General features: G+C 55.7%; 8 protein-coding genes across 8 annotated transcripts; 6 read left to right on the top strand and 2 right to left on the bottom strand.

Annotated features, from left to right (window-relative positions):
* The first annotated feature begins 156 nt into the window (after positions 1-156).
* PTSG_08256 (uncharacterized protein) lies at positions 157-3,788 on the top strand. Its single transcript, XM_004991225.1, has 9 exons — positions 157-562; positions 822-1,067; positions 1,330-1,422; positions 1,663-1,738; positions 2,028-2,133; positions 2,318-2,414; positions 2,613-2,673; positions 3,021-3,242; positions 3,531-3,788. Exons 1-9 carry the CDS (start codon positions 356-358, stop codon positions 3,719-3,721), a joined length of 1,299 nt encoding a protein of 432 aa, XP_004991282.1. The 5' UTR covers positions 157-355; the 3' UTR covers positions 3,722-3,788.
* A 195-nt stretch (positions 3,789-3,983) lies between these two features.
* Positions 3,984-5,864, top strand: PTSG_08255 (uncharacterized protein; the record flags this gene model as incomplete). The annotated part of the gene is made up of 4 exons (XM_004991224.1): positions 3,984-4,665; positions 4,983-5,074; positions 5,259-5,336; positions 5,682-5,864. 4 exons carry the CDS (start codon positions 3,984-3,986, stop codon positions 5,862-5,864), a joined length of 1,035 nt encoding a protein of 344 aa, XP_004991281.1.
* A 1,447-nt stretch (positions 5,865-7,311) lies between these two features.
* On the top strand, positions 7,312-11,279 carry PTSG_08254 (uncharacterized protein; the record flags this gene model as incomplete). The annotated part of the gene is made up of 11 exons (XM_004991223.1): positions 7,312-7,808; positions 8,002-8,068; positions 8,330-8,430; positions 8,616-8,694; positions 8,994-9,119; positions 9,355-9,431; positions 9,725-9,794; positions 10,014-10,103; positions 10,451-10,560; positions 10,732-10,837; positions 11,040-11,279. The coding sequence occupies 11 exons, from the start codon at positions 7,312-7,314 to the stop codon at positions 11,163-11,165; spliced, it is 1,449 nt and encodes a 482-aa protein (XP_004991280.1). The 3' UTR covers positions 11,166-11,279.
* A 352-nt stretch (positions 11,280-11,631) lies between these two features.
* PTSG_08253 (uncharacterized protein) lies at positions 11,632-17,601 on the top strand. Its single transcript, XM_004991222.1, has 13 exons — positions 11,632-11,704; positions 12,092-12,165; positions 12,340-12,412; positions 12,551-12,580; positions 12,735-12,821; positions 12,976-13,068; positions 13,245-13,324; positions 13,491-13,604; positions 13,828-13,918; positions 14,162-14,194; positions 14,383-14,559; positions 14,847-15,114; positions 15,333-17,601. Exons 1-13 carry the CDS (start codon positions 11,648-11,650, stop codon positions 17,447-17,449), a joined length of 3,294 nt encoding a protein of 1,097 aa, XP_004991279.1. The 5' UTR covers positions 11,632-11,647; the 3' UTR covers positions 17,450-17,601.
* Positions 17,602-17,812: 211 nt separating this feature from the next.
* Positions 17,813-20,722, bottom strand: PTSG_08252 (leucine-rich repeat-containing protein). The gene is made up of 7 exons (XM_004991221.1): positions 20,278-20,722; positions 20,029-20,077; positions 19,476-19,788; positions 19,224-19,287; positions 19,047-19,103; positions 18,553-18,643; positions 17,813-18,269 (listed from the first exon to the last, which is right to left on the bottom strand). Exons 1-7 carry the CDS (start codon positions 20,488-20,490, stop codon positions 18,190-18,192), a joined length of 867 nt encoding a protein of 288 aa, XP_004991278.1. The 5' UTR covers positions 20,491-20,722; the 3' UTR covers positions 17,813-18,189.
* Positions 20,723-21,379: 657 nt separating this feature from the next.
* On the top strand, positions 21,380-22,606 carry PTSG_08251 (uncharacterized protein; the record flags this gene model as incomplete). Its single annotated transcript, XM_004991220.1, has 1 exon — positions 21,380-22,606. One exon carries the CDS (start codon positions 21,380-21,382, stop codon positions 22,604-22,606), a length of 1,227 nt encoding a protein of 408 aa, XP_004991277.1.
* A 219-nt stretch (positions 22,607-22,825) lies between these two features.
* On the bottom strand, positions 22,826-26,371 carry PTSG_08250 (uncharacterized protein). Its single transcript, XM_004991219.1, has 6 exons — positions 25,812-26,371; positions 25,424-25,600; positions 24,337-25,108; positions 23,861-23,968; positions 23,363-23,451; positions 22,826-23,186 (listed from the first exon to the last, which is right to left on the bottom strand). Exons 1-6 carry the CDS (start codon positions 26,223-26,225, stop codon positions 23,061-23,063), a joined length of 1,686 nt encoding a protein of 561 aa, XP_004991276.1. The 5' UTR covers positions 26,226-26,371; the 3' UTR covers positions 22,826-23,060.
* A 184-nt stretch (positions 26,372-26,555) lies between these two features.
* Positions 26,556-27,534, top strand: PTSG_08249 (uncharacterized protein; the record flags this gene model as incomplete). The annotated part of the gene is made up of 4 exons (XM_004991218.1): positions 26,556-26,709; positions 26,972-27,089; positions 27,248-27,347; positions 27,430-27,534. 4 exons carry the CDS (start codon positions 26,556-26,558, stop codon positions 27,532-27,534), a joined length of 477 nt encoding a protein of 158 aa, XP_004991275.1.
* Between the last annotated feature and the right edge of the window lie 358 nt (positions 27,535-27,892).

Here is a 27,892-nt window from a genome sequence, read left to right as displayed (position 1 = left end):
AAATGCGTGTAATTTTGGTGGATAAACCGGCAAGCTGTCTAATGCGTACACTACCAGGTAAGGCCGTGCGAAACGTAGCAACAGCACCACGTCATGACTCATCATCCTCCAAACACAAACAACAGCGAAAAGCGAAAGCGGAGACGCAACAACTGCTCATTCATCGAAGCACACCCCCACCGCACCACACCACAACAAGCGAAGCAACCACCCGACGACGTACTGTCACATCACTGAATGAAGGCAAACAAACAAACACACACACGCGCGCAGTGAGAGAGAGAGAGATAGAACAAAAACCAAAACCAACGGATAGTGGTGCCGCGCGAGCCAGCACAGCAGCACAGTCACCATTATGGAGAGCACACCAACACACGACGACACTCCTGCTCAGCGTCCAATGGATGCCGCTGGTGAAGAGGAGCAGCAGCAAGATGTGGAGTGCAACATCTGTTACAACCCTGCCCTTGAGAACCGACGATGCAAGAGCTGCCGTCATCTGTTCTGTCACACGTGCATTCACGAGTGGATGGAAAAGTCTGCCATCCCAACATGCCCCACGGTGCGCTTGTTTATGTTTATGTTTGTCTATTTGTTTGCGTGTTTGTTTGTTTACTTGTTTGCGTGTTTGTTTATTTGTTTGCTTGCGTGTTCGTTTGCGTGTTCACTTGGTTGCGTATGTGCCTGTGTGGTTGAGTGCTGTGTGCCCGAGTGTATGCTGCTGAACGCGCCGTTTCCATTGTTGTCTTCGCACAGACACACACACAGACACACACACGAAACTCACGAGACGTTGCTTGTTGCCGTCAATGCAACCACAGTGCCGGTGTGACCTCGGCGATACAACGCTGGAGCATGACGAGGAGGTGCAGAACATTGTTGACAAGAGGGAAACATGCTGTGACATTTGCGGCACCACAGTGACGTACAAGTCGCTGGCCAAACACAGGCTCCTGTGCATGAACGAGGAGATTCAGTGCCCGTTTGCTGGATGCTCCTTTCACGGCACCCGCTCAGCCATGGACATTCACACAGCCTCCTGCTGCCTCGGCGCCAACTACAACCTGGTACGCCGCACGTGCGCTGTTTGTGTGTCTTTGCGTGAAGTTGTGAGTGAGTCTGTGAGTGTGTTTGTGTGTGTGTGTGTCTTTGTCTGTGTGTGTGTGTGTGTGTCTTTGTCTGTGTCTGTCTCTCTGCCTTTGTGTCTTTGTGTCTGTCTGTCTTTGTACCTGTGCCTGTGTGTTGCTTGCACAGTCGAGCCACTTGGTTGTGTGTGTGTGTGTGTGTGCGTGTGTGGTCTCATGGTGCTCTCTGCAACCTTGCCTGCAGGAGGAAGTGATTCAGTCAGTGTGCAAGCGCGCGGCAGATTCACAGCCCCAGTTTGTCAACGAACACCTGCTTGAGGACATCTACCAGCCAGACGTGCGTTGATGTGGTTTGTTTGTTTGTGCATGTGTTGAGCGTCGTTTGTTTTGCGTGACGTGTTGTGCTTGTTTGCTTGTTTTCGTGCTTGGTTGTTCGTGCGTTTGTGGTGTGCGCATGTCTTTGCATGTGCACGTTTTCGTGCTGCTGTACTTGCTGCAGCTTGCACCCACTTGACGTCACTCACGCACTTGTGCTGTTTCGTGTTGCCGTATTGCGCGGGTATTGCGCACACCCCAGGACACAAACGACAGCGACACGCTTGTTCACTTTGTGCAGGCGCACGACACACTTTCGGGCCTTGCCGTCAAATACTGTGCGTTCAATGTGACGCTGTCTGCCCAATCCAGGCTGATCCCCGCACACGCATGCACTACACGTGTACACACATACACACACATGTCTGCTTTTCGCACGCACGAACATGCACACGCACTTACTCACACACACGCACACACACACACGCACACACACACACACACACACACACACACACACACACACACACACACACACACACACACACACACACACACACACACACACACACACACGCGCGCGCGCGCGCGCGTATGTGCTCTTGCCACCACCGCCAATAACAACAGCGTGCACCCGTGAGGAGATTCTGCGGCTGAACAACCTCACATATGAGGCCCACCTCTTTGCCCGCGCATCCATCATCGTGCCCCGCCCAGAGTCGTGGCGCCCAAAGTCAGTAACCACGTGTGTGTGTGTGTGTGTGTGTGTGTGTGTGCGTGTGCGTGTGTGTGTGTGTGTGTGTGTGGGTTGCAAGGCCATGCACTACTGTGCAATTATGCGCAACTGCCCAGCCACTTGCCTTGCGCAGCCCCCCTCACCATAAAACACGCACGCAAACGCATGCACACGTGCGCAGGGAGGAGCCTGAGGTGCCCTTGAGCGTGCTCGTTGCGCTGCGAAAGAAGAAACTCACCCGCCGCGTCGTCACAAAGTGCAGTGTGCCAGAACCAGAGGTGTGTGTGTATGTTTATGTGTGTGTATGTTTATGTGTGTGTGTGCATGTGTGTGCGTGTGTGTGTGTGTGTTCGTGCTGATTGCTGGGTGTTGTTGTTATTGTTGTTTCTCGTTTGCACTTCTCGCTTGCTTTTCACGTAGCAGCCAGTCGCTCACTTGCCCAATCACTTCGTTCATTGAATTCGTTTCCGCGTCAGGCGGTGGCGTACCTGCACCTGACACACTACAAAGCAGACGAAGCGATTCGGCTTATCGAAGGTAGAGACAACGCTTGCGGCGTTTCAATGCGTGCTTAAGCGCGCCACACACATACACTCACACTCACACGTGCACTCACTCACTCACTCACACTCACACGCGCACTCACTCACACTCACACGCGCACTCACTCACCCACCCACCCACTTACTCACTCACACTCACACGCGCACTAACTCACTCACTCACTCACTCACTCACTCACTCACTCACTCACTCACTCACTCACTCACTCACTCACTCACTCACTCACACTCACACTCACTCACATACGCCCTACTTTCCACCTTGCCTCTATCTCCCCCTCTCACTGCTCGCGACCTGTGCTGGCTTCTTGCGTGCAACAGAGGATGTGGTGTGGTCGCTACAGCACGGCGAGTCGCAGCCGAAATCGCTCAAGGAGTTCCTGGGCCGCAAACAGCGCGGGCTTGCGCCGTGCACGGGATGTGACATGCCCATTGCTCAGCACACCCCGCGCCAGCACTGCGCCGCCTGTGGCGCCTTCTTCTGCCACCGCTGCCACCACGGACAGGGCCAGTGCAAGCTCACCGTCCCAAAGCTAGCGCTCGGTATGTCTCGATGCCTTGCTTGCTGCTGATGTCATAGTGGTGCTGCTGTGACGATGTTCTTGCGTCTGCCAAAGGGCGCCACTGCCTTTGACTTTGGCGCCCATTCCTTCCCCCTCTCTCTACACATGCACGATTGCACACACTCAACTGATGATGTCTGTGCGTCTTGCATACCAACAACAACAACAACAACAACAACAACAACAACAACAACAACAACAACAACAACAACAACAACAACAACAACAACAACAACAACAACAACAACAACAACGACGACAACGACAGGCGTGACAAACCCGGATGCCCGGTACCAGCATGTGCGCGTGTGTCACGGCTGCCACGACCGCCTGTCTCCACCATCAACAACAACAGCCCCAGCCGCGCAGTACACTCCCCCGTCCCTTCAGTACCATCAACGCGCCCAACAACAACACCACCACCACCACCACCAAGCCAGCGCTCCGCTCTGCTCGTGAGATCATGGCGTTTTGGTCGTCGCGATCGCGCAGTGCGGATAATTGTGAATAAAAGCGCCAATTTTCCTCAACCCACGTGTTTTTCAGCACCAGGCAAGACGAACACAAACACACACACACACAAACACAACACAACACAACACACACACACACACACACACACACACACACACACACACACACACACACACACACACACACACACACACACACACACACACACACACACACACACACACACACACACACACACACGTCGAGAATGCGACGCGGCCGTGGGGATGCAGAGGGTGACTCGTCGGATGACGAGGAAGAGGTTGACATGATGGGAAATAGCAGTGACGAGGAAGAGAAAGACAGTGGCAGCGACAGCGGAGATGAGAGCAGCAGTGGCAGCAGCGACGAGGAGGAAGGAGAGACAAAGCAACAAACAAAGGAAGGTGGAGATGAAAGTGACGACAACAACGAGAGTGATGACGACAGCAGCAGTGACAGTAGCAGTGACAGCAGCAGTGGCAGTAGCAGTGACAGCGATGAAGATGAGAAAGAGGAGGAAGAAGAGCCAAAGCTGAAAAAGGCAAAGGTGACATCGCCTCAGCAACAGCAGGAGAAACCAAAGGAGAAGAAGAAGAAGCAGCAGCAACAACAAGAACAAACACAGACCAAGAAGAAGAAGAAGAAGCCATGGGAAAAGAGCACCACCGCTGTCGAGGACAAGGGCGATGCGCCGGGGCTGGGCTTCAGGCGCCGACTGCCAAAGCCCGCATCGGACACCGACGAGACCGACACAAGCACCAGCACAGCCGCAGCACCCAAGAAAACGAAAGACAAGAAAGACAAGACGAAGAAAGACACGAAGCAAACGGATGACAAAGGCGACAGCGACCAAGACAAGCAAAAGAAACAGAAGAAAGCAAAGAGCAGCAGATACATTCTCTTCGTCGGTACGTGGACCTTGAGGGTGTGTGTCTCTGTGTCTGTGTGTCTGTGTGTGTGGTTACTCTGTGACTGTGCGCTGTGGTGTGGCGACGTTGTTTTCGTATCTGTCGCTGACGTTGGTTGGTTCACGTACAGGCAACCTGACGAAGCAAACCACAAAGGAGGAGATTGAAACCCACTTCAAAGCATGCCGTAAGTGATGAGATGACGCTTTCATGCCCTGTTCCGCTGTTCCTGAGTCACTGCCAAGATTGCTGTCGATCACCTCTTGTGTGCCGACTCATTGCTCTGTGGCTGCCACGTGCCAATCCTGCCATGACAGAGGTCAAGGATGTGCGGCTGCTGACGAAGAAAGGCACCAACGAACCACGTGGCTGTGCTTTCGTCGAGTTTTTCGACAGCGCCGGCCTCTGGGTGCGATTCATGTGTGTATGGGGTTTGTGTGAGTGTCTGTGCCTGTGCCTGTGTCTGTGTATGTGTGTGTGTGTGCTTGCGTGAGCAACTTCCTTCAGCCTCATGTATCGTTCGCGCTCAACGCTCCCCCCTTCCTCCTCCCTCTTGCGTGCGTTGTTTCCGGTTGTGTGCTGGCTGGGTGCAGAAAGGGATCAAGTTCAACAAGACGGTTCTCAACGATAAGCACTTGAATGTCGAGTTTACTGCGGGCGGCGGCGGCAAGGTGCGCACATGTGCTGCACTCGCTGACCTCGTGGCTGTAAACATACTGTTGTTGTTTGTGCTCGCACATACACACATACACACATACACACATACACACATACACACATACACACATACACATACACGCGCGTGCGTGCGTGCTTGGGCATACTCGCTCCCACACCCACTCCCTCACGCATTCATTCACACACACACACTCTCTCTCTCTCTCTCACACACACACACACACACGCACACTCACCTCCACGCACGCTCACACGCTCACACACTCACGTACATACATACTTATACCTTCACTCCCCCCTCGGCCATCCCACCATGACGGTGCGTGGCTGGCTTGCAGAGCGAAGAACGCGTGCAGAAGCTCAAGTCCTTGCGAAGGAAGAAGCAGCACATCATGGACCAGGTACCGTCGTCTGCACGTGGTCAAGGACAAGGCGGTCGAGAGGAGTACACAGCGGTACTGGGGAACAGGAGCAGGGTGGATGGGAGCTGGGCGGGTGTGCACCGCTCTGTGTCAGGTTGAATCGAGCATAGAGCGCGTCGCTCACGCCAAAACTGCATGCTGCACACGATACAGGTCCAGGAAGGGCGGCATGAGCGCCGAGGCACATATATCAACGAGCGGAACAGCGGCGGTTACAACTCCTTCCGTGGTGGCCGTGGTGGTGGCGGCTATGGTGGTGGACGCGGCGGTGGTCGCGGTGGTGGTCGTGGTTGGAGCCGTGGGGGCGGCAGGGGCAGAGGTGGACGAGGCAGAGGTCGTGGTCGTGGTGGCGGTCATGGAGGGAGGTGGTGAGAGTGTCAGTCAACAGATACACAGCTGGCTGGAGACAGCAAGCAAGCAACCATCACTCACTCACACACACACACACACACACACACACACACACACACACACACACACACACACACACACACACACACACAAACCAGCCCCCGCTTCTTCTTCATTCTGCTTCTTTGTTCCACCCGAAGTCGTGGCGATTGATTGAAAATACACATAATTTTCGATGCGCCAGCGGACAAAGATGACAAGTGTGCGAGAGCTGGTGGCTGGGTTGGCAGTGCTGGTTGGTGATGATGATGGCAGTGGTGCGACAGAGGCACGCGAGGAGCTGCACCGCCGCCTCATCCTGAGTGACGATGGCGCAGGGACAATGCGTGTTGATGGTGATACGTTGGCTTCACTCGTGGAGGCTGTGCAAGGGATGGACACTGAGCAACGGGGGATGGTGTCGTGGGAACTGATTGAGCTCAGCGTGGCTGCGCTTGCAGCCGACGGCAAAGGACTGCAGGTGGAACGAGAGAGCACAGCTCAGCACGCCGAAGACAGCACGCAGTCAAATGACAGCATGAACACACAGGAAGAAAGTGGTGTGAAACAATCTCAACAATCCCACGGCAAGGAGCAAGGCCACGGCGATGACAGTGGCAGTGGTGATGATGATGATCGACAGGTGAAACAAGCAAGTCGGCAACATGCGCTCACACAGCATCGGAGATCCTTGCTCTCTTTGCTCGACTTTGTCACGGAGGCACAGACCAAGGACATCTACATGTGTTTGCTGCAGCAAGCATGTATGCATGCCGACGACCCCAACGTCTGGAAAGAGTTATGGATGCGCACGTTGCAGTGCCTAACCCGCCAGCGTCCCTCGTTTCGACGCCGCGCCATGGAGGAGCTGCTGTCCTCCCGGCTCTCCAGCGTCCAGCGCGCTGTCGAGCAGCTGCAACCAGACGTGTTTTCCCACACACCCGCGGCCACTACGAGCGATGATGGTGAAGCTGCCACGGCTAGCAGCGACTGCCAACAACAACAACAACAACAACAACAACAACAACAACAACAACAACAACAACAACAACAACAACAACAACAACAACAACAACAACAACAACAACAACAACAACAACAATCGAGTGAATATGAGAGCGCCGTGCGCCAGCTGACCGTGTATGTGGAGGGGTTGATGAGCGGATTGGAAGCGCTCCTTCCCCAGGCAGGTAAAGACGCGCACGCGGTGTTGGAGGAAGATCAGCAGCGCCCTGTTGAGTTGCAGACCTATGCCATCGCACATGCGGCTGTACGCGCCGTAGGATGGGCCACGTGTCTCCCGTCGCTAACAGCAGTAGCGACGCGTGCTGTGCATATCCTCCAGACGCTTGACACGTCGTTCCTGATGCAAGTGCTCGTTCGCGAGCCGGTCGATGAGGAACAGCAGCTGCGCCTGGACGCGTTTTCGGAGCGGGGCGTGGACTGGCCGCCCGAATTCAACTACACCCTCTCCCCAGCAGCAATTGAGGCAATTGAGGCAATAGAGGACCTCACCCACCATCGGCCGCGGTTTGCACCGGATATGGGCAGCAGCGCGGCGCTGGCACTCGCAGCGCTCGGTGGCAGATGCGCTGTTGACGGAGTGAAGGCAGGGGACGACGGCACCACACCACTGGCGCCCGTCATCATCAGGTCGGTGTATGTGTGTCTGTGTGTCTGTCTGTCCGTCTGTCTGTCTGTGTCTGTCTGTCTGTCTGTCTGTGTATCTGTGTGTGTCTGTGTGTCTCTGTGTCTGTGTGTGGTGGCTTGACTGTTGGACTGAGCCTGAAGGACTATGTGCGTGCCAACAGAGTGACTCCTGTATTTCTTGCTGTCCATTTTTCAGTCGTACAGCCCATCTCCTCAACGCCCACATGTACGCCGAGTTCTTCCTGCGCCACGACGGATACCAGGTCCGCGTATTGCGCAAACTTGCATGTGTGTCTGTGTGTGTGTGTGTGCGTGTGTGTGTGTGTGTGTGTGTGTGTGTGTGCGTGTATCTGTGTCTGTATCTGTGTCTGTGTCTGTCTGTTGTGTCGTGTGCGTTGAACCTGCCAATTGTCGGTTCATCTGCAGTCGTTAAACATCCTCTTCTTTCTCACATACCACTCGCGCATACTCACACTCTCCCAATACCACTACGATCGCGCTGAAATCATGATGACTGGCACCAGGTACGTGCGTGCGGCGTGCAGCTGCTGCGAACAACACTGCGGAAGCAAACGCCGCACTCCCTCTCCCTCGACATCATGGAACGGCTCATGCCAAAGACAACGTATGCCGTGCTGCTACCTGCTGTTGGGAAAGTGACGATAATAATTGTTGTGGGTGCTTTTGTGCTGGCAGCGGTACACATGCCAATGGCTCATGTGTTTGAGTGGAACATCTCACGCACGCACATGCACCCACACTCACTCACTCACTCACTCACTCACTCACTCATGCGCATATGCGGTGCAGGGCGGAGAGCGGCGTGTCGGCGCTGCAGCGACTGGTTGAACACACGGCCACGTCGCCAACCAAACAAGCACGCGATGAGGTGCGACGTGTTGCCTGCAAGCATTCATTCGGCACGTTTGATTTTGTCTTGTCGTGCTATTTGTTGTGCTGTGTGTTGCGTTTGCTCACTCGCACGTGTCTCTCTTCCGACTGACGCGTGTCTCCTTCCACCCACACGTGTCGTGTTTGATCGCACAATCCCACGCCATCCGCATCTACTCCCTGCTGCGCGTATGTGTGTGTCTGTGTGTCTGTGTCTGTGTCTGTACGCCTGTGCTTTTGTCTGTGTGTGTGTGTGTCTCTCTGTCTCTGTATGTCTGTATGTGTGTGTGTGTGCAGTGCACAGCGACAATACACATGTACATCCAGGCGTTTGCGGCAGAACCGCGCCACTGCCTGCTGTCCATGCTGCTCGACTCGTGTCCGTTTGACCCCATGTACCAGCTCCTGGTCATGCTCCTCAAGGTGCCGTAACAACGCACCCACGTCCGAGATGAGTCTGTTTGTGTCTGTGTGTGTCTGTGTGGACAGGGATGAAGGCTGCTCGTTGAGGTGTGCAAGTTCGTTCCCTACGCCCCCTCTTCTTCCCCTTTCTCGTTGTTCTGTGTGTTTCCATTGCCGCTGCCTGCCATCTCCTGACACACACACACACACATGCACACACATGCACAAACACGCACCATGCTACTGCACGCGGCAGTCGGAAGTTCTGTCCGCTCTTGGCGATGATGCAACGGACGACCAGCGCCGATTCTTCACGGGCGGCGCTCTCTGGAGGTGGTGGCTACAACCTCTGCTGCTGCTGCTGCTACTGCTGCTGTTGCTGCTGCTGGTGTTGTTGTGGTGATCAGTGGTGGTGGCTTGTAGTGGTGCTGATTGATGAAGACGTGTTGATGGGTTGAGACTGCTGCATATGTGCGTGGTATGTTTGCGTTCAAGTGCCTCGCATATCTGGGTCATCCACGATATTGCGCGTATGCTCATACAGTTATGTCACTGCCCGACATGTGTGTGTGTGTGTGCGTGTGTGTGTGTGTGTGTGTGTGTGTGTGTGTACCACGTTGCCTCAGTCTGGTGTATCTGCTCATCAAGTCATTTGACGCGGAGCGAACGGCCGTCATTGCAGACAACTTCACGAAGGTGCTAACAAGTGTTGTTCTTGTTGCTGTTCTTGTTCTGTGTTGCAACACTGCCGCGACGCCATGCAACTCACTATCGAAGCGACTGCCTGCCACCTCTCTGCTCTCACTGCGAACATACATACAACTACATGCGCGCTGTCATTCATGTATTTACGCATGCGCACACCCTCCACCTCTCGTACACCTCTCGTACACCTCTCTTCCTTGCTTCCTTCAGTTGTCTGCCACACTGAATCTGCTGTTGTTCATGCTCATGTACGGACCAACACATGCCATGGACCGTGTTGTCGCCGACGACGCCACAGGGGTAGGTCCAAGGTCAACATGCAACATCAGCAGCATGTCATGCTTGCTTGCTCTGCACAGCGGCCATGCTGCAATGTCGTTTGATTTATTGTCATGCAGTGCATCGCTGTACCTGATCCTTCTCCATCATACATGCCGCCGTGCTCACTCGCTGACCAACTTCACACACACACACACACTCACTCACACACACACACACTCACTCACTCACTCACTCACTCACTCACTCACTCACTCACTCACTCACTCACTCACTCACTCACTCACTCACTCCCTCGCTCACTCACCCACTCACTCACATGCATACATACACAAACACTCAAACACGTTTCACGGTGTGTGGCGCAGGTGTGGCGGCACGGGGTGGTGGGCGAGCTCCAGTCGCTGTTTCTCGATCCTTTACAGCGGCGCATTGAAAAGACAGAGGCGGAGCTGCACGCGCGCATCCACGACATCAGGTCGCGCGCGTGCACATCGCTTTCGTGGTCGTAGCCATAATGGCAGTGGTGGGAATGACATACATGGTGATCGTGTGTGCATGGCATGCTTGTCATTGACCCATGTGCATGCGTGTTGTTGCCATCTCATAGTGATGTGCAATCCAATCCCTACGTTCATGGCATGTTCAGGAAGGAGAGTGATGGCGCCTCAGAGGGGAATGCGCACGAGCACCAAACGTCGCCGTCCCTGCCATCAACGCAGACACTCGACCTCATGCAATTTGCCACTCTGCAGGTGGGCACTGGGTTGTTGTGTGTGTGTGTGTGTGTGTGTGTGTGAGTGAGAGAGAGAGTGTGTGTGTGTGTGTGTGTGTGTGTGATTGAGAGAGAGAGAGAGAGATTTTGGCTTCATGTGTGAGTGCACGTCGTCATGTCCCGTTCCTCCTCCCTCCCCCCATTCCATTTCCCCTCTGTGCTGTTGCTGTGTGTGCGCGCAGGATCCGCGGGAGCGACGACGACTGGAGCAGCAGGCGGCGTCACGCGAGCTGGGGCAAGTTGGTGTGCTCTCCTTCTTGCTGCAGAGAGTCAACACCGTCATCAACCAGGGGCAGGCGCACCTGTAACTGTTTGCAGATGTGCAGATGTGCAGATGTGCATAAGCAAGTTAGCAGTACATGCATAAATGAAGCAGTGTTGATGTTGGGACAACAAACAATTAAAGCGAACAAGGAGCGGGGATTTGGAGGGTGGGGTGAGTCACATTGGAGCACTTGGCGTGTGCGAACATGTGAGGTGTTGAAGATGATTTCCAATGGCTTGGAGGAACCATCCGCAAGGCAAGAGCAAGTGTCATCGATGTGGAATCTTGATGCTGACGAGGTGCAAGTACATGTAATGTGAGATGGCATCTACACCCACAGGCACACACACACACACACACACACACACACACACACACACACACACACACACACACACACACACACACACACACACACACACACACACACACGCACACACACACACACACACACGCACGCACACACGCACACACACATGTTTCAAATTGTTCGCGGCATTTGTTGTAGACTGATTTCAGTCGCGTATGACGACAGCGGAGATGGGGGACCAAGCAGAACAACAGCAGCAGCGCGTGCAGCAGGTGTGTGTGTGGAGTGCGAAGAGTGGATGGAGGACTCGATGACTTGACTTGCTCCACTTGCTTCCTGGGAAGGAGGACGACTGAAGGACTGGGTTGCACATTGGTGGAGTGCTGTTGTCGTGTTTTACAGTGGGTTTCAAGAAGCCACTTCGTCGTCGGGGTCTTGATAGCAGTCACACATGACCAAAAGCTCACATGCACATTTTATACACACACACACACACACACACGCACATACACACACACACACACAACCACACACACACACACACACACACACACACACACACACACACACACACACACACACACACACACACACACACACACACACACACACGAACATTCGTTTCATTGACCATGCCACTCTTGCGGTGCCTCCGACAGCGTGGGAGGAAGCGCACACTCCCAAAGCCAAGCCAAAGCACATCGTCATCGGCCTTGTTGCAGTCAGACGCGCAGTGAGTGCCCTGCCTCACACGTTTATATGCAGTGATCATGCATCCAGCACAGGACTCATATGCGACCATTTCTTCCCATCCACACACACACACACACACACACACACACACACACACACACACACACACACACACACACACACACATGCACACACACACACACACACACACAAGGCGGCTTGTCACACTGAAAGCCATTCTCGCCTTTGAAGACGAGCACCGGCGGCTGCTGAGACAACTCATCACGGTACGTTGCCAGCGCGATGACGGGCGATGGTGAGGATGGTGATGCCTGATATGTCGCCTTCATCCTTATGCCCACATCCCCGCTGTCCTGCTCACTCCAATCACCACGACTGCTTTGCCACTGAATCACAATTTGCAGGATTTCCGCGATGCGATAGCCAGCGATCAGGTGCTGTGGCCGCTGATGCATCGAGCCTTTGTTGTCGTGAGCGCGAATAATGCGTGGGCGTTCACCTTGGACTGTATTATACGGTCCAAGCTAGTTCCAACTACACTGACCTTGTCACTTTCATCGCCTTCTTGTCGACGTTCGCATGGTGCAGGAACTGGCTGTGGACCAGGCACAGCTGGATCTGCTGTTCCCGCCAATCTTGCAGTACATGCACGACCAATCAAAAACCACAGTGAAGGTGTGCTCTTCCGCCTTTCCACCTCATGCAACTGCACAATCACACTCTATTGTGTGTGTATGTGTGTGTGTGTGTTTGCAGACTTTCACCATCTCTCATACGTGCGCCACAACGTCAAACGCACCCGAACATGAACACGCACCACGTGCCACAGTTGCTGTCAGCGCGGGTGCGCACTGCACAGGGCCGGGCCGTTGTTGGCGATGTCTATCATCGCCTCTTTGACCGCGTATCAAACGTCAACCAGGTGTGCGTGTGTGTATGCAAATGTGAAAAGGTTTATGCACGCGCACATGTAAAAGCCTTTGTACGCGCGCATTTGTGTGAGGCTTTGGGTGCACGTATGTTGCCGCTTGCCCTTCTCTGCGCCTTTCATACCCCATTACACGTTCTCATTGTCTCACACCTCCGCATCGATCCCAGGGCATGTCGCGAGTGGAGTCTGCCTACTTTGAGTTTGCATTCACACACGTGTCGCGGAAACGGCTGTTGGAGGAGATCCTGTAAGCGATCGCTGCATGCTCGTTGCCACATGCGCAATACAGCATAGTTGTCATCACGGTCGCTGTTGCATGGTCATATGTACAGACACCACACAAATGTACGCATGCTCATACTGTATGTCACGCCCCCCCTCACCATCGTATCTGTGTGCTGGGCGGATGACAGGACGACCAACAGCCACCCGCTGTACTCCATTCTTCGCGTGACAAGCAGCCGTGTCTTTGATGAAGGCAACACACTCACACACGCAATCGACGCGCCCTTTCTTCACTTGCGAGCGTACGCGCGAGCGTGTGTGTGCGTGTGTGTGTGTGTGTGTGCGTGTGTGCGTTATGCGCGTGTGTGCGTTATGCATGTGAAGTTGTCTTTCCGCAGGTGCACGCGCACCTCCCTCTGTGTTTTCGAGCGCGCTTGGTCCACCCGCCTCTGCATTTGTTCTCACCACCACCACCATCACCATCACCATCACCACCATGTTGCATGCACGTCCTCCCTTCCTCAGGTGGTCACGAAAGTTGCGCGCGCTCATCAAAGCGACGCCGACAGACCATCCTGATGCAGTGTTTCTCAGGGAAACGGCAGAATTCTTTCGTGTACGTGTGCCTGCAGGCAACGCTGCAGTCTGCTTATTCATGCATGCGTGTGTATGGTCGTTGTGTCGATTAGTGCTTGCATGTGCGCATGCATGTGTCGATGCATGCACATCCACACTTTGTTGCTTCCCCTTCCCTTCTTCCCTTCTTCCCTTCTTCCCTTCTTCCCTCCTCTTCTCTGCTTCGTATTGTCTGTCTCAACTCACTCCAGCGGTCGTTTGATTTTGTATCCAATGCAAACAGGCCCTCTCAAAGGAACTTGCATCCGCCCTTCAGGTGTGCACACATGTTCATGTGCTTGTGTATGTCCATTTGTGACGCGCTGGTTCCACCAAAACTGCATCCCCGCAATCGCCCGTCTGCACTCACCATTCCACGGCTACACTTCTTGCCGACACATCCGCCTTTCACCGCGTCCCCCATCCCACCCCATGCCCACAACACATGTGTGCACGAATGAACAGAGCGCTTCCAGCACAAGCCGGCCAATCTCGTTTGCTGCGAGCGACTCAAGCCCAACAAAGGACGGGGCTGTTGCTACAGCTGCTGCTAACGGCAACACAAGCTATGACAGCGTGAACAGCAGCAACACAAAGGCATACAGGGGGAGTGCGCGGCTTCTCGAGCTCCCAAAGCACAAGGTGGAGCACAATGTGACAAAACATGGATCCTGGGCATGACGTGTGCAAGCTTACACCGACCTTCACACACAGACACACACAGACACACACAAACACACACAGACACACACACCCACACACACCCACACACACCCACACACACACACGCACACACACACACACACACACACACACACACACGCACACACACACACACACACACACACACACACACACACACACACGCACACACACAGAGCCTAACCCACTCCCGCTCTGACCCACGCATGCGTGCCCCACCTCACCAGACAAGCGACGACGAAACATCTGCCGAGACCAAGGCACGAGCAGGTAGTGGCCGGCACAGCACAAAGAAGGGCAACAACGATGACAATGTCGACGCCAACACCAACGCCAACACAGACGAGGACAACACGCGCACCGCCAACGGGCGGCTGTCTGTGATTTCGCGGCCAGAATCGTTTACGCACGTGGTGCACATGGGCCCTGACGCGGTGTTGTTTGGCGGCCTCTCTGCTGCCGCCAAGCAGGAACTCAAGAATGCAACGCCAGGACGTGAGTGGAATGGAGTGTTAATGGAGACGGGATGAGACAGGCGGTGGGATGATTGGTTTGGGCGGCGGAGGTTTTGGTTTCAATGCGTTGGTGCATCGGTGGCGCAGCGGCGTGTCGGTCTGGTCACATCAGGCTTTGTTTTGCCTTTTCTCTCACCCACATACACACACAACTCACCCCCCCCCCCTCCACACATACACATACACACACGCGTGTAGGGCGGGCTGCGCTTGTTCGCCAGGGCGCGAGGGAAGGCAGCACCAGCACGGCGGGCCATAACGTGAGCAGCAGCAGTCTGCTGTCTCCAACATCACCATCTTCCTCCTTCATCGGGTCCTTTCGTGGGTTTTCTCTCCGCCGCCGCCAAGCAGCAACAGCGAATGGTGACGGCAGCGACCAACTTCAGCGCTCGCGTTCGCTGCACTCCTCTCGTCCAAGCAGCAGAGACTCGGCCACGCTCTCCCCGACACACACGCGCACGCGTGCATCTTCCACACGCGCAGCGAGACACCGCACCAGCAACGGAGGTGGTGGCGATGGTAGTGGTGACGAGGACGTGGTGCCAGCATCAGCGTCGTCACCTTCGCTGTTTCGTCGCGGTCTGCGATTGTTCTCACGGCGATCACGGCGCCGCTCACAGCGCACAGGCACCACGCACGGCAGCAGCGACGGTGCTGTTCACGTCGATGGTGACGGTGGTGCTGGTGGTGCTGATGACAGTCGGGGTGGGTCACGCGGTGCGCCAGGCAGTGTGGTGTCCACCGCGAAAGACAGCACGATGGACACGAAGGTGAAGAGCAGCAACGGTGCCGGCCTATCACCACTGGCGGCATCACATCGCCAGCGCGTGCGAGGTGACGGTTCGAGTCAGGTGAGCAGCACCAGCAGCGGACCGAGCACACCGTCCCGCAGCCCGCTCATGCGCGCCCGGCAGCTGCTACAGGGCGGGCGCCGCAAGGCAAAGCGTGGTGGTGACGGTCACCGGCGACGCGGACGGAAGGTGGCACCGAGCATAGCGGCATCAGCGTCGAACGCGACAGGCGGTCGTGACGGCAGTGGTGCTGGTGGCCGCATGCACGTGCAGTCGGCGTCGCTGGAGGGATTGGACGACGTGTTTGATGACTCGTCAGCAGGGAGCACGCCTGTGCTTGACCGCTCGCTGGCGTTTCGCACTGCACTCGCAGCAGAGGCAGCAGAACACGCCCTCACGTCGTCCCCAGCACGTACCGGCCATCGTGGTGGCGGTGGTGGTGTGCAGGGGAAGGGAAGCAGAGGTGGTGGAAACACGGACAGACGAGGAGAGAAGCGGCAGACACGAACAGCAACAACAGCAACATCATCAGCAACAACACCAGCAACAGCAAGAACATCAGCGGTAGCATCGGTGGGTGCGGCCAAACAAGTGCAAAAGCAGCACGACGGTGGCGGCAACAGCAAGAGCGCGAGTAGCAGTCGCGGTGTTGTTGACTTTACGCGGGCTGCGAGTGTGTCGACAACAGCGCGTGTGCTCTCGTGGGGTGCGGGCGTTGCAGAGGCGACAACACGAAGCGACGAGGAGGAAGACAAGGTTGGACGACAGGCTGCTTCTGCTGAAGTGGTGGCGGGGCAGCAGCAGGAGGAGAACAAAGAGGGAAGTGAGACCGGGGAGACGGTGGAGGAGAAGGGGGAGGTGTTGACACGGAGAAAGGCGAGAAGAGGTAATTCGGGTGTCGTTGATGGTAAAGGGAACGCCAGTCCCGCGCACCGTCAGCGCGCGCCAACGATTGTGGTGGACGGAGACATTGTAGGTAATGATGATGGTGTAGGTGATGATGATGTTGGTGGCGATGGTGGCGATGGTGGCGATGGTGGAGGACAACATACGTTGCACAGCAGCCGCACCCACCAGATAGCAGCGGCCGCTGGTGATGACCACGATAGCGGCGATGATGAGGAGGATCCGATGAACACGACACTGCAGTCGTCGTCGTCGTCCATCGGGCGGCTGGAGGTGCTGCGGCAAGTGAGCACGGTATCGCTCCCCTCAACAACAATGGAGATTGATGACGAGGACAGCCTTGACTTTGAGCACAGCGATCGTGACGACGACCATGACGACCATGATGATGGTGATGGTGATGGTGATGGTGGGGACGATGATGACAATTACGATGGTGAGCAGAGAGGACGCAGCAAGGTGGCGTGGGCGGTTGGTCGCGACGGGCGTGCACATGCCCGAGACGAGTCGAGTGCAATGCAGCTACCGGGCAATGATGGCAGTGACGGCAGTCGTGTGGACGGCGGTGATAGGGTTGACATGAGCTCGGATGGGTCCAGTGACATTATTGAGTGCTGATTGTCTGCCGTTGTTGAGAGTGCGCGCGCGCGTGTGCGTACGTGTGTGTGTGTGTGTGTGTGCGTGTATGTGTCTGTGAGAGAGAGAGAGTGTGTGTGTGTGCATGTGTGTGTCTGTGTGTGTGTGAGAGAGAGAGAGTGTGTGTGTGTGCGAACACACGTGTGTGAGTATGTTGTTTCCTGTTTTGTGTGCGATTGTGTAACCAATTCTGTGTGATGAGGTTGTGTATGGTTATTGATAAACACAACTCATATTTCTCCCCTTCCATCGTATTTCAAGCTGGCGTCGCAGTGGTGTATGCGTGTCTTGTTTTGTTGTTTCGTCTATACAACCGTCTTCCAAGCGAATGCACACACACACACACACACACACACACACACACACACACACACACACACACACACACACACACGCTCACACACACACACACGCTCACACGAACGACATAAGAGCGAGGCAGGGCGAAAGCAAGCAGAGCACGGCTTTGGTAGAGGGGAAACAAAGCAAAGAGGTGCAGACAAGAGAGCCAGAGCAAACAGACACTGAGCATCTCCGTGACAGCAAAGAGACGGGCAGAGAGGGAGGGAGAGGGAGAGGGGGGATGCATGAATGTAGGAGGACAAGCAAGCAAGCAAGGCAACAGAAATGTATACACGTGGACACAGACACACACACACACACATACACTGTTGTATGCGAGGGTGGCAATCGACAGACAGACAACTAGGCGGCGACGACAGCTACAAGTCTCGATCGCGAATGAAGCGGTTGCCTTCAGAATGGCGCCCATAATACACATAGCGACACTTGCTGATGCTCCCTAGTGTGTTGCACAGCATGCGTGTCGGGTGTACATGTGTGGTGTGTGCATGCACAATTCATGCGTGTGTGGTGTTAGCCATGGGCACACGATCGAACACTCAAGGAAAACAAAAATACATTAAGGTTTCACGTCGTACAGTCACGACATACACAGACAGCCAGCCAGGATGACAGACACGCAGAGACACAGAGACACAGAGACACATACATAGACACACACACACACACACAGACAGACAGACACAGACACAGACACACACACACAGGTGCAAGCACAGCACCTTTGTGGTCTTCGGCTGTGCGCTCCTTGTGTGGCAACGGAGAGAAAGTTGGGTCGTGTTCAGAGAGGGACGCCTGGTGTTGACGCTCCAGCTGAAGGCAAGGCGGAGGAGGGGTGGGATGGACGTGAGGGGGAGGGGAGGAAGAATACGGAAGCGCATGCAGAGTGGGGAGAGGAGCATGGTGGGCTTAATCTTGACTGAACACACACAGAGAGAGAGAGAGAGAGAGAGAGAGAGAGAGAGAGAGAGAGAGAGAGAGAGAGAGAGAGAGAGAGAGAGAGAGTGTGTGTGTGTGTGTGTGTGTGTTGGGGGGGGGAGGAGAAGTAGCAAATGCAAAGAAAACAGGCAATGTCGACGCTCAGAGAAGCAGATTGTCAGATAGACAAACGCATGAGCACACACACACACACACACACACACACAGACACACACAGACACGCAGACACACACAAAGACACACAGGCAGACACACACAGACACACATACAAACGCACCTCGTCTTCATCCAGTCGCAGAGCAAAGTCGCCGGCTTGTTTCGCCGCCTGCACCTCCTGTGCACACACAAGGCAGTGTAGAGGTATGAGATTGATTGAGTTCATGCACGCGGGCGTAAGTGTATGTGCGTGTGTTCATGTGTTTATGTGTGTGTGTGTGTGCGTGTGTCGGCGAACCTTCTCTGTGACGGGACTCGAGTCGAGGAACTTGAGGTTGGGCAGCTGATACAGGACTTGCAGCCTGAACCATCGGACACACGCGCAGAATTGTCTGTGTGAGCAGGTAGGCTTTGAACACAGACGTGCAAAGCAGCCTGGTAGATGCACGCGCACAATCTCTTACACACAGACACAGACACACAGACACAGACACGCACACACACACACACACACACACACACACACACAGACGCTTCCCCCCCAACGCACCTGTACTGTCTGTAGTCCTCCTCCTCCTTCTGCATGAGCTCGTTCGGGCAGGCAATGTTCCAGAGCAAGCTCAGGAACTTGAGGTTTGGCGTCTTCGCCTTGATCTGCGCCAGAAGCGGCGACACATCTGTCAGCTTGTTCTTGTTCAGGCTCAGTGTCTCCAAGGACGGCAGCAACGGCAGCTCAAACCCGTCTTGAAGGTCGTTGCCGTCCAAGATGAGCTCCTTCAGCGACGTGAACAGCTCCAGGTTGTCCAGCGACGATAAGTCGTTGCCAGTCAGGTCCAGTCGCGTTGTTGCCGCACCATATCGTTCTGGAACGCACACGTGTTCGCGCGTGCATGGGCGGGCAAGAGTGTCGTTGTTGGGTCGTTGAGATGAGCAGGTGGAGGGTGGTTGGAAGGGAGTGAGTTTGGGAAAGAGTAAAGAGGTGCGTTGAGCGGAAGGAGCTTGCATTGACACCATCACTGCTCTTCTCTTGCTTCTGCCCTGAACCGAAGTACAGTCCATACGAGAAAAGAAGCCAGCAGCGGGTGCGGAAAGCACATGCTCACCTCCAAGGACACGCGGGAACTCCTCCATGTCTGCATATGCGCATGACAACTGCAAAACACAGACGTGAAACATCATCAGTGAGAGCGAGCACATACACGCATACATACACGCACATGTACAAACACACAGACACACACACACACACACAGACACAGACACAGACACACACACGCAGACAGACAGACAGACAGACAGACAGACACACACACACACACACACAGACAGACACACGTGTCCAGTCTACTTACCGTGCCATCTTTGACTTCAAACTGCTGCCACTGCTGTTCCTCCTGCTCCTGCTCCTGTTGTTGTTGTTGTTGCTGCGGCTGCTGTGCTTGGTCTTCAACCTTGTCTTGTTGCAATTGCTGGTGCTGCTGTTCCTGTTGTGACAGCTGCTGATCATCTGTGGGCCGTGGTTGCTCCGCCTCCTCCATATCGCTGTTGTTGTTGTTGCTGTGCATGTGGTGTTACTGCTGTTGTCAACGCTTCCTGATGTGCTGTTGTTCGCGTTCCACGGGCAGAGCAACAAGAGCAGTGATGACAAAGAGACAAAGCCCTCCACTTCCTCCTCGCTCACAAGCGTGCGCGCGCGCGTGTGTGTGTGAGTGTGTGTTGAGTACGTGTATGAGCGTGCGTGCGGGTGTGTGGTCGCTGTGTAAATCCAATCAATGCCCTTCTTCTCGTCGTCTCTTCTATTGCTGCTTGAAATTGGGCGGAGATGAGCGACGATGATGATGCATTCTCGTTGTTGTTGTTGCTGCTTGGAGGGACTTGGCTGTGGTCAACAGCACCACTTTAGCTCTTTGTCACTTGGAGGAACACGACGTAGTTGGCTTGGCGCTGGACACACACACACACACACACACACACACACACACACACACACACACACACACACACACACACACACACACGACGACGACGTACATATCGGAGACTCATGTAGGGACTATGTGAAACGACTCGGGATTAGTACCAGAGCAACGCGGTAGGGAGCGTTATTCCAGCCGGTCGGTCGTCGGTCGACGACACACACACACACACACACACACACACACACACACACACACACACACACACACACACACACACACACAAGGCAGAACAGGGTTGCTTAGGCTAAGAGCATTGGAGTATAGCCATTGTGAGGCGAAAGGAGTAGCAACGACAGCAACAAGCAGAGGAAGATACACATACGGCAGCACTCACATATCCAGCAGCACCAGCACACATCGGCAGATGGGCGCTTGTGTTTGGTGGTCGTGGTGGGATGCAGTGGCACCGTTCAGGAACAACAGCAGCAGTGGCAGCAGCACGTGGCAGTGGTGGCTGTGGTGTGCGGCTGCAGCCATGGTGGTGACCAAGCTGCTGCGCCGGCCCCTGTTGGAGATCCGCACTCGCGTAAGAGCACAGCAGACCATCCCTTCGGCCACAACCCCTCCGGTATCCTCCGCGACAGCCCCACCGTCTTCGTCCGACCCTGCTCATCCTGGCAGTGCTCCTGACGTGGAGCGCCTCCTCGCCAAGTGCCCCTCCCTGCGGCAGTACCGGGCGCCTCTGTGGTACCTCTTCGACATTGCTGGAACGCTTGCAACGACCATCCCGCACGCCATTCGTGGGGCGGCCACGCGGCGCCGCTGGCATCCGCTCACGCGCGACCTGCTCCGCCTCCAGGACGGCGGTGTCATCGCCATTGACTGGGCCAAGCCCTTGCCCGCGGCCAACGCCCATATTAGCACGGATGGCGATGCTGGTGTCGCCAGTGCTGATGGGGATGAGCGCGGGGCACCGGTTATCGTGGTGATGCATGGGCTGTGCGGTAGCAGCGAGTCGTCGTATGTGCGCGTGCTGTTGGAGGAGGCGACACGGCAAGGGTTCGAGGTCGCCGTCATGAATGCGCGCGGGTGCGGGCGTGTGCCGCTCGTGAACCATGTCGGCATGCACGCGGCGCGGATCAGCGACTTCCGCCACGCCCTGCTGCACGTGCGCAACTGCCGCCCCACCAGCCCCGTCTTCGCGGTTGGCTTCTCCCTGGGCGCAGGCGTCCTCGCCAAGTACCTGGGCACATATGGAAGCGACGCTAGGCTGGACGGCGCAGCCGTGCTCTCGCCATCATGGAACTTCCACCGCAAGCACTGGGCATTTGACCTGTGGTCCCGCTTCGTGCTGATGCGCTCCCTGCGCGAGTACGCGCGCGACAACCACCGCGTCCTGCGGGAGATGGGCGTGTACGAGCGGGCCATGGCTGCGAAGTGTGTGCGTGAGTTTGATCACGTAGCAGTGGTTGGCCCACACAACTTTGCTGATGTCGACGACTACTACACCCAGTCCAGCAGCATCCACACATCGCACAACATCACCGTGCCCACGCTTGCCATATCCGCCGCAGACGACCCCGTGTGCTGCGTTGACGGCGCACCAAGCACGCCGGACGAGCTTGGCCCGGGCCTGGCAGTCGTCATCACGCGTACGGGCGGACACCTTGGCTTCTCGCAGGGGGTGCTGGGTTGGAATCACGTGAGCTGGATGGAACAAGCAACACTTGACTGGTTCAAGGCGTGCCTCACATCTGCGTGACAAAAAAAAGAGGGGGGGGGGGGGGTGGTGTGGTGATGTTGTGGTGTGATGCGTGTGTGTGTGATGTGTGTGTGTGCGCGCGCGCGCGTGTGTGTGTGTGTGTGTGTGTGTGTGTGTGTGTGTGTGTGTGTGTGTGGGATGCGTGATCATGGGTGCCCTTTTTGCATTGCTTTGCATTGTTTTGGATTGAGTGGCTTTGCCTCTACGACTGCTCGACTACTGGTGCTTGTTTACTCCTAGTGTGGCCAAAGGGGAAGGGGCATGGGTGGTGGTGGTGGTGGTGATGGCAAGACGGTCTGGGTTGGTAACAGCAGCAGCAGCAGCAGCTACACCTCCAGCTCAGTGTCACATGTAAATCAACTCAAGCATCAATATACGGATAAGCCAGCTCGCATGTGAACCAACACGTGTGCACAGTTGTACTTGCAAGCAAGCAAAAGGGATGGACATGTCATCACGCGAGGCCTGTGTGCTGTGAGCGGAGCGTGTTGCGGACGTGTGCTGGCAGGTTAGGCAGGTCCGGGTTGAGCCCAAGTGCAGATCGACACCACCGCAGCACCTGCAGATACTCGGGGAAGCTCTGTGTCGCGTGTCGTGTGTCGCGTGTGTCGCGTGTGTGCGGTTGTGTGTGTGTGTGTGTCGATGAGAGGGACATACAATGTAGAGTGTACGCAAATGACAACAAACGACAACAACATGCAAGCAAGCATGCATGCATGCATTCATCGCAATGCTTCCAGGCATGGAGACACGCACGTGGAGGGGCAGGTTGTGGTGGTCGGCTGCTTGCATGTCGCTCAGCTGCACCTCATCCACATGCGACAACAGCCCGGCCTTCTTCACCCCTGCAGGTGCGTCACGAAATCCGGGGGGGGGGAGGTGCACATTGGTGATGGCGATGGTGATGGCGGTACCGGTGGTGGTGGTGGTTGAGGTTGAACAAACGTGCACGTAAGCGATGCGTGTGGCGGTTGTGTGAGGAGGAATACTATAATGGAGCTGGTAGCAGTTGCAACCAACCAACCAACACACACACACAGACACACACACACACACAGACACACACACAGACACAGACACAGACACACACACACACACACACACACACACACACACACACAGAGACACAGACACAGACACACACACACACACACGGGTTGTCTTCACAGCACATGCCTTCGTGCTTCATGTGTGCAGTGAAGAGATGATGAGCATGGCACACATGCACTCACGCGCCCGAGAGACGCGACGTACCCAGGTGCGCGGACGACTTATGGTAAGGGATAATCTTGTCGTCGGTGTGGAACACAACAAGCTTGCTGCCGCTGATGCCCCGCAGCGCTTCGACCACATCCAGGCGGCCTGGTCATTATGTCGTCGGTGGCGGTGATGGAGGTGGTGGGAAGAGTGTTAGACGACGGAAAGCGAGGTGAAAGGGTGAGGGGTGAAGTGGATGACGGGTGGTCTGGTACACGCATATCCCTCCAGGCAAAGGGAACGATGTGAAAGAAGGAGTCAGAGGTGGTGGTGGCGGCGGTGTCGGGTAGAACACAGCCCAAGACACACGCACAGCAATACAGACACAGTCACAGATGCAGGGATGCAGAGACAAAGACACACACACACACACACACACAGACAGATACACACACACGCACACACACACACACACACACACACACACACACACACACACACACCAGACACGTAACTCATCATCCAACACGGACCCTTGAAGATGGATGCGAGGAGGCCTGCGACGATGAAGGACGGGAGGGCGATGGACGAGCCAACAACATCTCGCAGGATCATGTTCAGCAGTGCACTCCCCGCTGCCGGCAGCGACGAAAACGAGCGCTCCACAACAACGGGGCCATGTGGCGAGTGGCACGCGCGAGCAACCGTCCCTATGGCGCCGCCGATGGAATGCCCAAAGACAACCACGTGCTCGGGCACCGCCCCCAACCGCTCATCCATGTACTTCAGGCACGACACGGCATCCTCAACAAGGTCAGCCGTGCACGTCACCTCGCCCTCGCTGCTGCCCACACCGCGGTAGTTGAACACAAACACGTTCAGGCCCGACTCCAAACCAATGGCCCGCAGCTCATGCAGCACAAGCTCAAATGCCTCACCGTTGCCCAGGAGCCACATCAGCCAGCGCTGCTCGCTGGGCGGCGCGTCGCTCTGTGCTGGCGAGCAATACACGGCAGCGTCAATCCGCACGCCACGCCTCACCACCACCGTCACGTTCGTCCACGTGTCAACGGGTGCACGATGGGCGCTACTGTTGCCGGCTGCTGATGCTGCTGCTGATGCTGATGATAACGACGACGATGACGCCGATGTTGCTGGTGCTGTTGCCTCGACATCTTGCGGAGTGTGGAAGTAGCGGAGGCGACAGCGGCGAAAGGCTTCCTGCATTTGCACGCGGCGCCCGCCACTCGTGACAATCTGCTGGGACATCAGCGTCGTGGCCGGCAGAATCAGCATCTCCAGCACCTGCAAGCAAGCACGTTGGTTTGGGTTGTTGGTGTTGGTGGCGCAATGCGTGTGTGTGTGTGTGTGTGTGTGTGTGTGTGTGTGTGTGTGTGTGTGTGTGTGTGTGTGTGTGTGTGTGTGTGTGTGTGTGTGTGTGTGTGTGTGTGTGTGTGTTGTGGGGGTTGAGCGGTGGACGAGCCAGCAGGTAAGAAGGCAGGGAGGTGGGTGCATGTTCCTTGGTGAAGCAGACAAGACACCGACAACATGGATGCAGACACAACGATCGCGTCACACATGTGCACACAAACACAGACATACACAGGCACACAGACACACTTTGCGCCCGATGAAGTTGCGTGCGAGCTCGCCGACAAACGCAGCGATGAGGAAGAGAACAAAGGCAATGATCCAAATGAGCACGGCGACGAAGGTGGACAGCGCGTGAATGCCGTAGTATGCGCTGAGGAAGATGGTCATGACCATTGCTGTCGCTACAAGCCGTAGCTTCCGGCTCTGACAAGGAGGGATGACGGTGTAGGATGTCAGCATCGAGGAGAGGACAAGCTAGGCGGACAGACACGCTGCGGAAGAAACATACACAAACACAGACACACACACACACGCAGACACACACACACACACAGACACACAGACACAGACACACAGACACACAGACACAGACACACGGGCACACAGACACACACAGACACAAACACACACGCACCTTTGCAGAGGTGCCGGCGCTAATGTCAGGAAAGTACTGGAGTGGAACGACGACAAGGATGGCCATGATGATGTTGAGGACCGCCATGACAAGCAGCACGGTAAAGGCAGCCCAGAAGAAGGTGACGGGAAGACCCAGGAAGGCAATTGCCACCGCGCCCGCGGCCGACAGATGCTGCTTGCACAGGACGAGGATCAGGGCACATGCGACGAAGAAGGCGATGCTGACAGCTGCGTCTCGCCTGCTTTCGAGCTGGCGAGCGTGTGCGATTGGGTCCTTGGGCCGCTTTGAGCTGTTGCTGCCCGTGAGCATGGTCGGCAGCAGCAGCCGTGTCGCATCGTCCGAGCTGCCGTTGGTCGCCAGCCCTCCGGCCGCGCTGCTGCTTGAGCGCGGCGGCGGAGACGACGACGTCATCGTCTCGTCCCCTTCAGCAACCTGCCGTTACCGCGGGGGTTCCAAGGGGTGCTGGTGGCAGTGGTGGTGCTGGAGCTGACGGTGTTGGGAGCGGTGCAGTACGCTTTGCACTCGCAGACCTTAGCACTGTTCTACTTTTGGGTGGGTGGTCGTTGCATAAACGTTGGTTGCAAGCTCGTTGTGATTGCTGGTTGTTTTGTTTGTTTGGATTGGAGCCCAAGACCAACCACAGCCAGCAGGAGGAGCAGGGGGCAAACAACACGCACGCAGACACACGTACGCACGCACGCAGACGCAGACGCAGACGCAAACACTGGAAAGAGAGGAAGGATGCCGGGGAGCAAAAGCAGTGGCGCCGCCGTGCATGTGCGGTGCCTTGACTGTGTTGGCATTGGAACAGCCAACCTCTCTGCAACGATTGCCTTCTTGGAGCAAGTGCTTGGCATGGAACACAAGTTCAAGGACTCGCTACACTTTGGCAGAGGTATGCGCTATGTGCGAGCACGCATGTGTGTGTGTGTGCTTGTGCTTGTGTGTGTGCTTGTGCTTGTGTGTGTATTTATGAGTGAGCGTGTGCTTGTATGCGTGCGTGTGCTTGTATGCGTGCGTGTGCTTGTATGCGTGCGTGCGTGTGTGTGTATGAGTGTGCGGGTTGTGCGCAATAACCTATCCTTGTGTCTCACCCATCCTTCTCACACTCTCACGTGTGCTACACGTGTAACCGCTTTCGTCGATGCACTTTGTAGATCCGGCGTATGTGGTCGCGCCAGGCAACAACAGCGCCGTTGCATTGTGCCCCTCGTCCAGCAGAGACCTCAAGTTCATCGCGTTTCGCGTCTCAGAGCAAGGCTTTGAGCGTGCAAGGTGACATTTGAACTGTTATGTCGACCTGCGTCACGCTGTGTGCTTTGGGGGAGGGGCAAGGGGGGGGGGTCTGCAGACCCCTGGGCCGTCCTCTCCATCCCTTGCTCACTGTGAAACAACTGTGTTTTGGGCCGTGGCATACACACATGCACACACAGGAACGTACTGAGGCAGAAGCAGATTGAGTTCCGGGTGAAGGACATTGGCCTTCGACGTGCTCTCTATTTCCGCGACCCCATCAACGGATACGACATGATGGTGTGTGCATGTGTGTGTGTGTGTGTGTGTGTGTGTGTGTGTGTGTGTGTGTGTGTGTGCTGTATCTGTCGCGCTTAACCAGAATCTGCTGTTGTCTGCTGTTGTGTTTCTCTTTGATTGCTCACACCATCCACTCGCCCATTCATGCCACCCTCCCGCTCTCTTCTTGATCTCCGATGGTAGCTGACGTGTTGGCCTGTCGCCGCTTCCTCACACGCCACGAAACAAGTGAGCCAGTCACCAGCGCCAGCTTTTCTTTGTCTTGTTTGCATGTTTCTCTCGTCGGTGTTGCCAGTGGGGACAGACACACAGACACACAGACACAGACACACAGACACAGACACACAGACACAGACACAGACACACAGACACACACACAGACACACACACACACACACACACACACACACACACACACACACACACACACACACACACACACACACACACACACACACACACACACACACACACACACACACACAGATCCTGCCCGGACTGACAGTCCTTCCTCAACTTTCTTCCATTACTCCCCCCCCCCTCCC

The sequence above is a fragment of the Salpingoeca rosetta genome, assembly GCF_000188695.1.
Source record: "Salpingoeca rosetta unplaced genomic scaffold supercont1.21, whole genome shotgun sequence".
In the NCBI taxonomy this organism is placed as follows: domain Eukaryota; class Choanoflagellata; order Craspedida; family Salpingoecidae; genus Salpingoeca; species Salpingoeca rosetta.
The sequence above is the reverse complement of the archived record's forward strand: the minus strand, read 5'-3'. Positions and strand labels throughout refer to the sequence as shown.